This window comes from Chrysochloris asiatica, unplaced genomic scaffold (genome assembly GCF_000296735.1).
Source record: "Chrysochloris asiatica unplaced genomic scaffold, ChrAsi1.0 scaffold00003, whole genome shotgun sequence".
Classification (NCBI taxonomy): Eukaryota; Metazoa; Chordata; class Mammalia; order Afrosoricida; family Chrysochloridae; genus Chrysochloris; species Chrysochloris asiatica.
Window position 1 is genome coordinate 21,987,385 of NW_006408521.1, and position 11,745 is coordinate 21,999,129.

An 11,745-nucleotide genomic window follows, 5' to 3' on the forward strand; every position below is an offset into this window, starting at 1 on the left:
TCATACTTCAGACACATTATCAGGAGGTACCAGTCCCTGGAGAAGGACATCATGCTTGGTAAAGCTGAGGGTCAGCAAAGAGGATGAACTCCAATGAGATGGACTGACACAGTGGCAGCAACAATGTAACAATTGTAAGGATGGCACAGGATCAGACAGTACTTTGTTCTGTTGTTCATAGGGTCACTATGAGTTGGGCCTGACTCTATGGCATCTAACAACAACTTCCTGTCCTGAAAAGGGAATGTCCTGCCAGGGTTCTATGACATGGCTTCAAGCAGGAGCCTGAAAGGACCAAAGAATTCACTCTTCTCTTCTATCCATAGCCCTACCCCTAATAGCTTTCTGACCCAGGAGTTGATGTGGACAAAAGCCAGAAAATTATTTTTTTAATGAAAGGTTTCAGATAAGATGTATTATTGGGAGGTTGGGGGAATCCATTAGGTAAGGTTTAAGAACAATGACCTCTAGATTACTAGGGAGACATTTTGAAGCAAAGGAAGTAGAGAAAAGACTAGGCCAAGTAAGAAAAAGACTAGATCTTTAAATTTTTCATCTGTCTCATATATGAGTCTTTGCTTCTTTGGGGATTTGGAAACATTCATTCATACAGCAAACATGTGATGAGTACTTACTAGGCCTCTCGATTTTGCAAAGAGTGGGTATAGAGGAAAGCAAGCAAGCATGAACTCTGTCATCATAGATTTTGCCCTGTAGGATAATGTTGCTGTTTAAATGATTAGTGGAGGTAGATATTTACTGTAAGAATTTAGATTTCTCTAAATGTATAACAAGGAGCCTGGTGGTACAATAGACAAGTAAATGCTTGGTTGCCTATTGAAAGGTCAGTGTTTCAAACTCACCAGTGGCTTTATGGGAGGAGATCACCTGGGAGAAAAGACCTGGTCATCTGTTGCCTTAAAGATTATAGCCTAGGAACCCTTTGTTCTACTGTGTCTTATAGAGTTGCTATGAATCAGAATCTACTCGGTGCCACACAACAACATAATGACATAATTAGTACTGAAGATGTTCTGGACTTGATAGCAATTTATTTTCATTATCTTTTGTCCAGCAGTTTGAGAGAGACCTCCGGCGCTATGCTACGCATGAGCGGAAGATGATGCTGGATAACCATGCTCTGTATGACAAGACCAAGGTAGATTCTTCTCCCTGAGGTCCTCAGATGGGTTACTTTGACCTTCACCCCAATGCTGGCTCCCTGAGCACTATCCTGAGCTGATTTTAGTGTTCAGACACAGTTTTCATTGTGTAAGTGTCTTGTTCCCACAGATCATAGTTGAGGGCATCTGGAAGGTCCCAGCTGGCCCAGAATGAATGCACCTCAGAAGCTTTTGGCTGAAAGAGGATGCACTAGTTGGGCCTCCAGAACCACTGTAGCAGTGGGCACCTATTGAGCTTGTATGTCCTTGGTATTTGCAATGAGTGACTTCAAAGAAAACTGAGGATCCCCGAAATCACAAGTACCATTCTAGGATTCCTTAAATTCAGTGGACAGTAGCATCTTTTTGTTTTGTTTAAAAAAAAAAAAGAAAAAACAAAACACCATTTAATTAACCTTCATGTAGTTTCAAGCCACCAGGACACAGGGTCCCTGCCACTCCCCAACACGCTTAATCTTCTCCTCAGCTCTTCTGCTGAAGAATTTACCCTTCACAATGACACATTGTTTGGGAAACTTTCCCTTCCCCAGAACTTTGTAGTAACCAGATCGCACAACATCAATGATAGGCCCAGACCCAGTCTTGCTTTTTGGCAGCATTTACCCTTGTCTGCTCACTGTCCAAGGTCCACAATTTATCAAGGTTGACAGTTAGGCAGAAACTCTGGTTCCTCTTCAAGTGATAATATCTCATACCCTTGTTCCCAAAGTAATCTGAATGATATTTATCGAAGTTGATCCTATGGTGATGCAAACCATCAGCATTACCCCAGCCTCCAGGGTGCTTCCAGTACTTGCTGATGTGGCCATGGTTGTGGCTCACATGGCTTCTAAGATTCCCGGTCTTCGTCAGTCTGGGTGGCATGTCAGCTGCCTAGATGAAAGAGACTGGACAGAAGTAGCATCTTGGGTGAGTTCTTGGCCATTAACGAGAGTCTACTGTATTCATTAGGCAAATCTGCTGCACAAGACATTTTTAAAATGTTGAAGAGCAAAGATGTCAGCTTGAGGACTAAGGTACGCCTGACCCAAGCCATGGTATTTTCAATAACCTCATATGCATGCAAAAGCTGAACAGTACATAAGGAAGACTGTAGAAGAATAGATGCATTTGAATTATGGTGTTGGAGGAGAATATTGAAAGTGCCATGGGCTGCCAAAAGAACCACCAGATCTATGTTGGAAGAAGTGCGGCCAGAGTGCTCCTTGGAGGCCAGGATGGCCAAACTCTGTCTCTCATACTTCAGACATATTGTCAGGAGGGACCCATCACTGGAGAAGGACATCATGTTTGGTAAGGTGGAGGGTCAGAGAAAAAGAGGAAGACCCCTCCAGCAAGATGGATTGGCCAAGTGGCAGCATCGATGGAATCAAACGTGGCAACAATGGTGAGGTTGACCCAGTATTGGGCAGTGTTTCGTTCTGCTGTACATAGAGTCGCTATGAGTCGGTACCAACTCGATGACACCTAACAACAACAACTGTATTCATCATCAAAAAGAACATTTCCAGATCTGCCTTGAAGTCCAATGCTGTATGTGATAGCATAATATATACACGCCTACTTAAGGTCAGCAGTTCGAAACTACCAGCCGCTCCGCGGGAGAAAGATAAGGCTTTCTACTCCCATAAAGATTTACACCCTTGGAAACCCTGTACAGGGTCGCTATGGGTCGGAACCAACTCGACGGCACTTCACAACAACAACAACAACAACAAGGAAGACCAGTTAAAATCACTATTATTCAAATTTATGCACCTACCACTAAAGTCAGTGATGATGATATTGAAGAATTCTACCAAATTCTTTAGTCTGAAATTGATCAAACATGAAATCAAGATGTATTGATAATTACTGGTGATTGAAATATGAAGGTTTGAAACAAAGAACAAATATCAGTAGCTGGAAAATTGGCCTTGGTGATAAAAATGATGATAGATATTGTGTGATAGAATTTTGCAAGACCAATGGCTTCTTCATTGTAAATACCTTTTTAAAACAACATGAAAGATGATTATATACATGGACTTCACCAGATGGAATACACATAAATCAAATTGACTACATCTCTGGAAAGAGACGGTGGAAAATCTCTATATCATCAACCAAAACAAGACCAGAGGCAGACTGTGGAGCAGACTATCAATTGCTCATATACAAGTTCAAGCTGAAGCTGAAGAAAATTAAAACAAGTCCACAAGATTCAAAACACGACCTTGAATATATCTTACCTGAATTAAAAGTTCATCTGAGAAATAGATTTGGTGCATTAGACACTAAAGACTGAAAAATAGAAGAATTGTGGGATGACATCAAGAGCATCATACAGGAAGAAAGCAAAAGGTCATTAAGAAGACAAGAAAGAAGGAAAAGACCAAAATGGATGTCAGAAGAGTCTGTGAAACTTGCTCTTCAGCATAGAGATGCTAAAACAAATGGAAGAAATGAGGAGGTGTAAGAGATGAACAGAAAATATCAAAAGGCAGCTCAAGAAGACAAAGTCAGATATTATAATGTGCAAAGATCTGGAATTAGAAATCCAAAAGTGAAGAACACGCTCAGCATTTCTCAAGCTGAAACAACTGAGGAAAAATTCAAGCCTTGACTTGAAATATTGAAGGATTCTTTGGGCAAAGTACTGAATGATACAGAAAGCATCAAAAGAAGATGGAAACAATACAGAATCACTGTATCAAAAAGAAATGGAAAGAAATGGTTGATGTTTAATCTTTTCAAGAGGTAGCATATGATCAAGAGCCAATGATAATGAAGGAAGAAGCCCAACCTTCACTGAAGGCACTTGGCAAAAAGAATTGATGGAATACAAATTGAAATCATTCAACAAATTGAGGTAGAACTGCAAGCACTCAGTTAGCTATGCCAAGAAATTTGGAAGACAGCTACCTGGCCAATTAATTGGAAGAGATCCATATTTGTGCCCACTCCGAAGAGAGGTGACCCAACAGAATGCAGAAATCATAGGAAAATATCATTAACATCACATGCAAGTAAAATTTTGCTAAAGATAATTTAAAAATGAATGCAGCAATACATTGACAAGGAACTGCCAGAGGTTCAAGCTGGATTCAGAGGAGAATGTGAAATAAGTGATATCATTGCTGACGTCAGGTAGATCATGACTGAAACAGAGAATACCAGAAAGATGTTTACCTATGCTTTCTTGACTATGCAAAATCTTCTGACTGTGTGAATCATGGCAAACTATGGACCACATTGTGGAGTATGAGTATTCTGAAACAATTGTGCTCATGAGGAGCTTGTACATAGACCAAGAGGCAGTTGTTCAAATGGTTGTTCAAATGAATGATTTAAAATCAAATGAAAGTGTGACTAGGGTTGTATTCTTTCACTATACTTATTCAATCTGTATGCTAAGTGCATAATCCTAGAAACTGAATTATATGCAAAAGAATGTGGCATCAGGATTGGAGCTAGACTCATTAGTGATGTGCAGATGATACAAGCTTGCTTGCTGATAGCAAAGAGGACTTAAAATCCTTACTGATGAAAACCAAAGACCACAGCACCTCAGTGTAAAGAAAACAAAAATTCTAATCACTTGAGTAATAAATAACATCATGACAAATGGAGAAATGAATCTTGCAGAATAAACACTCAACTGTTAACCACAAGATCGGCAATTCAAACCCACCAGCTTCTCCTTGGAAATCCTAACAGGGTCTCTATAACTCGGAACTAACTCCAGGCACTTAACAACAACAACAAATGGAGAAAAGATAGAAGTTGTCAAAGACTTCATATGGCTTGGCTCCATACTCACGGAAGCAGCAGTCAAGAAATCAAACAACATCTTGCATTCAACAAATCTACTGCTCAAGATCTATTTAAAATGTTCAAGAGCAAAGATGTCAGTTTGAGAACTATAATACACCTGATCCGAGCCACGATATTTTTAATAGCTTCATTTGCATGTAAAAGTTGGGCAGTGAATAAGGACGATCATAGAAGAATTGATGTATTTGAGTAAAGGCGTTGGAGAAGACTATTAGAAGTACCAACAAGGAAGAACAAACAGAACTGTGTTGGAAGAAGTACAACCGGAATGCTCCCTGGAAGCCAAGATGGCGAGACTTCATCTCTCATACTTCGGACATATTATCAGGAAGGACCAGTCCCTGGAGAAGAATTTCATGGTAGGTAAAGTGGAAGGTCAGTCAAAAAGAGGAAGACCCCTGCTCAAGTTAATAACGCTTGTGAGGGTGACACAGAACCAAGCAGTGTTTCGTTCTGTTGTGCTTAAGGTCAATATGAGTTGGAATTGACTCAACAGCACGCAATAACAACATTGCAAGAATAGAGAGCCACAGAGCTGCCCTGCAATAGAGATGGGCAGTTATTTGCTAAGTGACTCATTTGGGATTCTTGCCTTGCAGAGGTTATGATCTAAATTTATGCATCAACAAAATGATAAATTACTGTATGAATTATGAAGAGTTAAGTATTCAACTGCTAACTCCACAAATATCATGGTTCTTACAGTGGACAAAGACACTAACCTATGTTCCAAAGAGAAAGGAGGCACACAAGAACTTAGAAGAAATGATACTTGCCCTATAGGAGTTAATAGGCTTTGGTCAGGAAAGAGAATTTAGCATCCAAGGGTAATACTGGCTTCAGGTATGGCTGTATCCAAGTGCTGAGGTAGACTTTCCATGGTGTTGGCTTTATGCTCAGGCAGAATTTTCTCCTGAGTTACATCCTTCTAGCTTAGCTATTCCAACAGAGAGAAAAGCTTTTTTCCTAATAGTTCCACAAGAATCCTCGATGATGCTCATGGACCAGGGCTGGGTCATTTTCCCGTCCTTGGAGATCAGAGTGGGGTGTTCTCCACTTCAACCTCATGAACTGAAAGTAAGGAGGCATGATTTCCCAATGAAAACTGGAAGTGCTGCTGCCAACAGGGAGCCATGGATGCTAGCAAGCAAGCCTCCTATGCCAAGTGTGTGAGTGGAGTTATATTCATATAGCACAATTTAGGAACACTTAAAAATTAACACATAAGAAATAGTTCACTGTGAGCAAGTGTCTACTGAAGTGTGCTGTATAGAAGGAATGGAGAAGCAGTGGGTGGGAAGGAACGAAAGACTGGGAGGAGAAGCCAGCACATATAAATATCCTGTAATTACCTACAGCAAGAGCATAATTCTGGCGGCACATTGTAATTATCCAGTGAGCTTTTAAGTAGACAGACGCCAAGATTTCTTGCCCTGCGATTTTGATTTCTTTGGATCAGGTATGCCTTAAGTGTTAGTTATAAAAGCTCCTTCAGGTGGTTGTAAGGAACAGCTGTGGTTAAGAATTACAGACCCATAAGAAAAAAAAATCCCAAAGTCTTTTGCTGAATGTGTAAAGATGTTACCATTCTATCTTAATTGGGTAGGAAAATATGAAGATCACAGAATTTAGTTAAGATACGTTTTTAGACTCAAAACCAATTACGTTTGGACAAGAATTCATTCTGACAAGGCAGTTTTGCAAGTAGTAATTTCACTGTCATTACTGGGATGCTTAACAACAATATTTGAATGTACATATTTCTTATTGTTGTGTTTCTAGAGGATATTTCTGAAAGCAGAGAGTGAAGAAGAAATTTTTGCACATCTGGGATTGGATTACATTGAACCCTGGGAAAGAAATGCCTAGAAAAAAGCTGTGGACTTTTTTTTTTTTTTTTTTTTCTGTGTTTTGTTTGTTTGCTTGGTTTGTTTTTAGTGTTTTGGGTTTATTTGGTTTTGTTGTTTGCTACATTGTGTTGTAATATAAAAGCAAGTTAAATAACTATGCTTAGTATTGTAATAAAAGTCTTCCTTAGGAGACTTTAGGATTCTTGAAGCCTTATGAAATGTAGATTGCCACTAGCAAAAGATTGTTTTGGAAACATGATAAGGCAACACCTCATAATGGGTTTTGCTCTAATAGACCATTTGTATGTCTGTTGCTTAGATTTCACATTACATTGCATTTTTCCATAGAAAAGGCATCATCATTGATGGTTCATTTTCCTGGAAGCTCATCAAACTAGACTTTGCCACAGTCTAACTGAAGTGCTATGTATTTCCATTAAAAATAGGAGGAAACACGATGGTGGAGTCTTCTCTTTTTTTCCACTTAAATGTTATAAAAATACTTTTAAACAAAAACATAACAGAGTGGAATAAGAAATAGTTTCAGAAATATCGTAAGGGAAAAAACAAGTTTAACGAGAAGATGCAGAGATTCTGAAGGGGATTCTGGGTCCCTTCTGGAAGAGAAGGACTCGCACTTGGCTCTGGCTCAACTAAGTTCTAAGCCTGCTTCTCCACCCATCACTGTGGAACTGTGTCACTAGGTGCCCCTGCCTAAGGCCACATCAGGGAATATGCCCACTATTTTCACTTGGAAGGAAGGAGAATTTCCTAAAGCACCAAAGGAACATCTTTCTTTTTTTCCCATCTTGGAGTCTCCCTCTACATCTTAGTAGTGCCATCTCTCTCAGGAAAATGATCCCTCTTTTTTTGCCTCTTCATCTCAGGGCACCAAGATATGAAAGGCAGCACTAGCTGAGGCAGGCTTTGGATCTCCCAGGCTCAATTCTGCCCTAGAAGTTTCTCCAGGAGGGCATAGACCCTATGACTCAATGGGGCTTGAAATCTGTTGTGGTTACTCTGTGTCCTCACCCTGCTAAGGAACTAGGATCTCCCATGGCTACTCTTCTCTCTTCCTTCCAGCCTTTTCAAGGAGGAAGATAGCGGGAGATCTGGGTAGAAGAAGAGTGATTCCTTCCTTCATTTCCTGGTGTGTTGAGACCTGGAGATGGGGTATGGGTCAGCTAGTTTTGCCAAATTGCTCCCTACGAAACCATCCCCAAGCTATGTGGCCTAAACCAAAAACACCAATCTGCACGATGGCTGGAAGTTGGTTGATCTACGCTGAGCTCTGTTCTCCAGAGCCCTCATCATCATGTCCCTGAAACCAGTAGACTAATCAGAGACACCAGAGAAAGGAAGCTGAAGTGTGCACACAGCTTATATCCCAGTGTAAGCCTGGAGGGTGGGGGATAATGCCCTATCCATGGTGGGAGGACACTGCAGTTATGTCGCAAAAGGGCATGCATGTAGGGTGGGGTGAAGAATTGTGATCATAAATGAAAGTTACTTTAGGGAGTCAAGTATTTAGTCCTTTTTCATTCTTTTCTCTTCCCATTAACTGTCTCACTTACCCCTGATCAATCTCAAGGAAAGGCCATCCTGGTAAGTCTGGGGACAGCATGCTTCTGCTCAGCAGGAGCATTGAGCTCTGATGGCAAAGATGGTGGCAGGTTCAGAGGAGAGGAGACTTCTGGGAGAGAAGGAGGACTTGGCTACAGACAGAAACTCACTCCATTGAGGAAGAAAGACCTTGTGGCATCCCTATATTGCCAAGTCTAACCATCAGGACATATAAGAGGCCACCATACCCCTCAGTAGGAGCCCTGGTGGCGGAGTGGATTATGAGCAAGGTCAGCAGTTGAAATCTACCAGTGGAAGAGAGATGAGACTCTCTGCTTCTATAAAGATTTACATCCCTGGCAACCACATACAGGGTCGCTATGAGTTGAAATCAACTCAATAGCCCACTATCCTCTCCATGGGAGAAAGACGAGGCTTTCAACTCCCACAAAGATTTAAAGCCTTGGAAACCTTATGCAGGGTTGCTGTGAGTCAGAATCGACTTGATGGCACTTAACAACAACATCCTTCAGTATCATATACTAACTACACAGACTCTCTGCTTTAAGTACTCTGGCTGGTTCCCATTTTATCAGTCCTGGTGTGGCACTGTGGGTTAATGCGCCAGACTGCAAAGCCATTTGAACTGCAAGGTCAGCAGTTCAAGCTCAACAGCCACTCCTCGGAAACCCTATACAGGGTCGCGATGAGTAGGAACCAACTCAGTGGCACTTCACAACAACAACAATAATATCCCTGAAATCTGTAGGACATCTGCTTTACTAATGAGAGAAAGCTGAGGGGCTGGCCCCAAGATAACCTCTGATATGCTCCCCATATCTAGTATATCCTCAAGGCTGACTGAGGAGTGGGAGGGGGAAATGGAGGTGGAATCCTAGGTCCAGGGCAGTCAGAGTTTAAGGTCCAAAATCCATGACTCTTTGTTTGGAGAGGCCTGGAAAACAAGGAAAGAAAATTAACCACCAAAAAGCATGCCAGAAGCGGGGAATAGTTAATCTTTCAGTCCAGGAACAGAGGACTCTAGGACCATGAAGGGAGAAGAGCATGAGCAGAATGTGGGATCATAACCAAGGAAGCTGCGACACCAGAGATGGAGGCAGAGATGATGACATGGAGAGATACAGCAGCTGAGGACTCTAGACTCACGGAAAGAGAAAGGCTGTGTGCTGGCAGCCAAGAGCAGGCTTACAGAATGTGCCCTTTGGTTGTTTAAATAATTACATATTCCTGAGTGTTTTGGTGTACATCAAAAACAAAAACAAACAAACAAACAAACAAAAAACCCAGAGGAATTAGAAGACAGTACTGTTGAATGATGATGCATGGAAGAGATTGTAATCATTGCAATGAAATGAAGTACGATGTTGTTGTTAAGTGCCATCGAGTCAGCTCTGACTCATAGTGACCCTGAACAGGGTTTCTGAGGCTGTAAATCTTTACGGGAGCAGAACGCCTCATCTTTCTCCCACGGAGCGGCAGGTAGTTTTGAACTGCTGGTCTTAAGGTTCACAGCCCGATTCATAACCACTACGCTACCAGAACTCCTTATATAGCCTTAGAAACTCTTTGGGGTGGGCTGGGGGATCTCTGTGGGCTTCAGAGACCACAGGCGGAGGTGAGGTGGAATGTCTTTACAGAGGAGGTAGAGCAGAGATTGGACCAGGTTTTAAAGTGTGATTCAGACACACACAGGGTGAGGTGGGAAGGTGAGGGGTACTTATGAATTCAAACTCAGAGGCTGGGAAAGGAATGTGGTGTTCTACAGACAAGACAGAGGGTGGGTAAAACAGAACTTTTGGTTTCAGAATCAACATCTAGAAATGAACTTCCCAAGCCTTCTCTTTTAGATTTTAAATTTGAAAGGCATAAAAAGAAGTGTTTGCAATGTGTGACAGGGTCAAAAACTGACACCCCCTGGGCCTAGTCCAGCCCATAGATGTATTTTGTTTGGGCTGCATGGTGTTTTGGGAATTTTTGAATTGATAGTTATTATGAATTGCTACAAAAGCCCTGTTGGCACAGAGGTTAAGAGCTCACTACTAACCAAAAGTTGGTGATTCCAGGCCAGTCAATTTCTGTAAAGATGACTGCCTTGGAAACTCTAAGCAGGGTTCGACTCTGTTGGTATCAATTGTATCCCTCCAAAAAAGTAAGTTGCAATTCTAGCCCCTGCTATTGCTGCATGCCATTGAGTTGATTTTGACTCTTAGCAGCCTTGTATAGGGTTTGGTACTGGTAGGCCATGGAGTTGTTTCCAACTCATAGCAACTCTGTGTAGGATTTCTGAGGTGATAAATCTTCATGGGAGCAGAAACCCTCATTTTTCTCCTGAGGAGCAACTCATGGATTTTAATTACTAACCTTGTGGTTAACAGTCCAACACATAACCCACTACTCTACCAGGGCTCCTTCCTAGCACCCATAGCTATAGATAAAATTTTTTGTGGAAATACGTTTCCCACACAGGATACCACTAAAGTGGGGTGAGTTCTAAAGCTAATACTTTTGAGTTATTAAAAAAACGAGTTAGACAACATATGTGTTCAGGGACATGGTGGGGGCTGGGGGTGGGAGATAGACACCATGTGAGAATCATCTACAAACCAAAGAAGCAAGGAAGATCCAGGACTACCTACAAGGAAGGGATCATCATGCCTGAGATCGTGACTTGGACTTTTAGCTTCTGGAACTGTGAGAAATTAAATTTCTGCTCTTTCAAGCCACCCACCTTTAATATTTCCGTCACAACAGCATTGTTGTGGTTTTTCTGTTGTTGTTTGTTGTTGTTGTCATTAGGTGCCATCGAGTCGATACCAACCCATAGCGACCTTATGCACAGCAGAACAAAACACTGCCTGATCCTGGGCCAACCTCACCACCGTTGCCATGCTTGAGTCCATCGATGCCGCCACTGGCCAATCCATCTTGTTGGGGGTCTTCCTCTTTTTCTCTGACTCTCCACCTTACCAAACATGATATCCTTCTCCAGTGACTGGCTCCTCCTGACAATATGTCCAAAGTATGAGAGATGAAGTTTGGCCATCTTGGCCTACAAGGAGCACTCTGGCTGCACTTCTTCCAACACAGATCTATTGGTTCTTTTGGCAGACCATGGCACTTTCAATATTCTCCTCCAACACCATAATTCAAAAGCATCAATTCTTTTATGGTCTTCCTTATTCACTGTCCAGCTTTCGCATGCATATGAGGTTATTGAAAATATCATGGCTTGGGTCAAGTGCACCTTAGTCCTCAAGCTGACATCTTTGCTCTTCAACACTTTAAAAAGGTCTTGTGCAACAGATTTGCCT

At 41.7% G+C, this 11,745-nt stretch overlaps 1 protein-coding gene across 2 annotated transcripts in view; it reads left to right on the forward strand.

Annotated features, from left to right (window-relative positions):
* The window catches only part of DNTT (DNA nucleotidylexotransferase), a 64,367-nt gene extending 57,464 nt beyond the window's left edge, over positions 1–6,903 (forward strand). Inside the window, exons 10-11 of one of the 2 annotated variants that reach the window (XM_006831188.1) lie at positions 1,076–1,159; positions 6,783–6,903. In XM_006831188.1, coding sequence (XP_006831251.1) covers positions 1,076–1,159; positions 6,783–6,869 — 171 coding nt within the window. In that variant the 3' untranslated portion in view covers positions 6,870–6,903. The remainder of the gene's footprint in view (positions 1–1,075; positions 1,160–6,782) is intronic. The other variant, XM_006831189.1, reaches the window with a different exon arrangement.
* Positions 6,904–11,745: the final 4,842 nt, after the last annotated feature.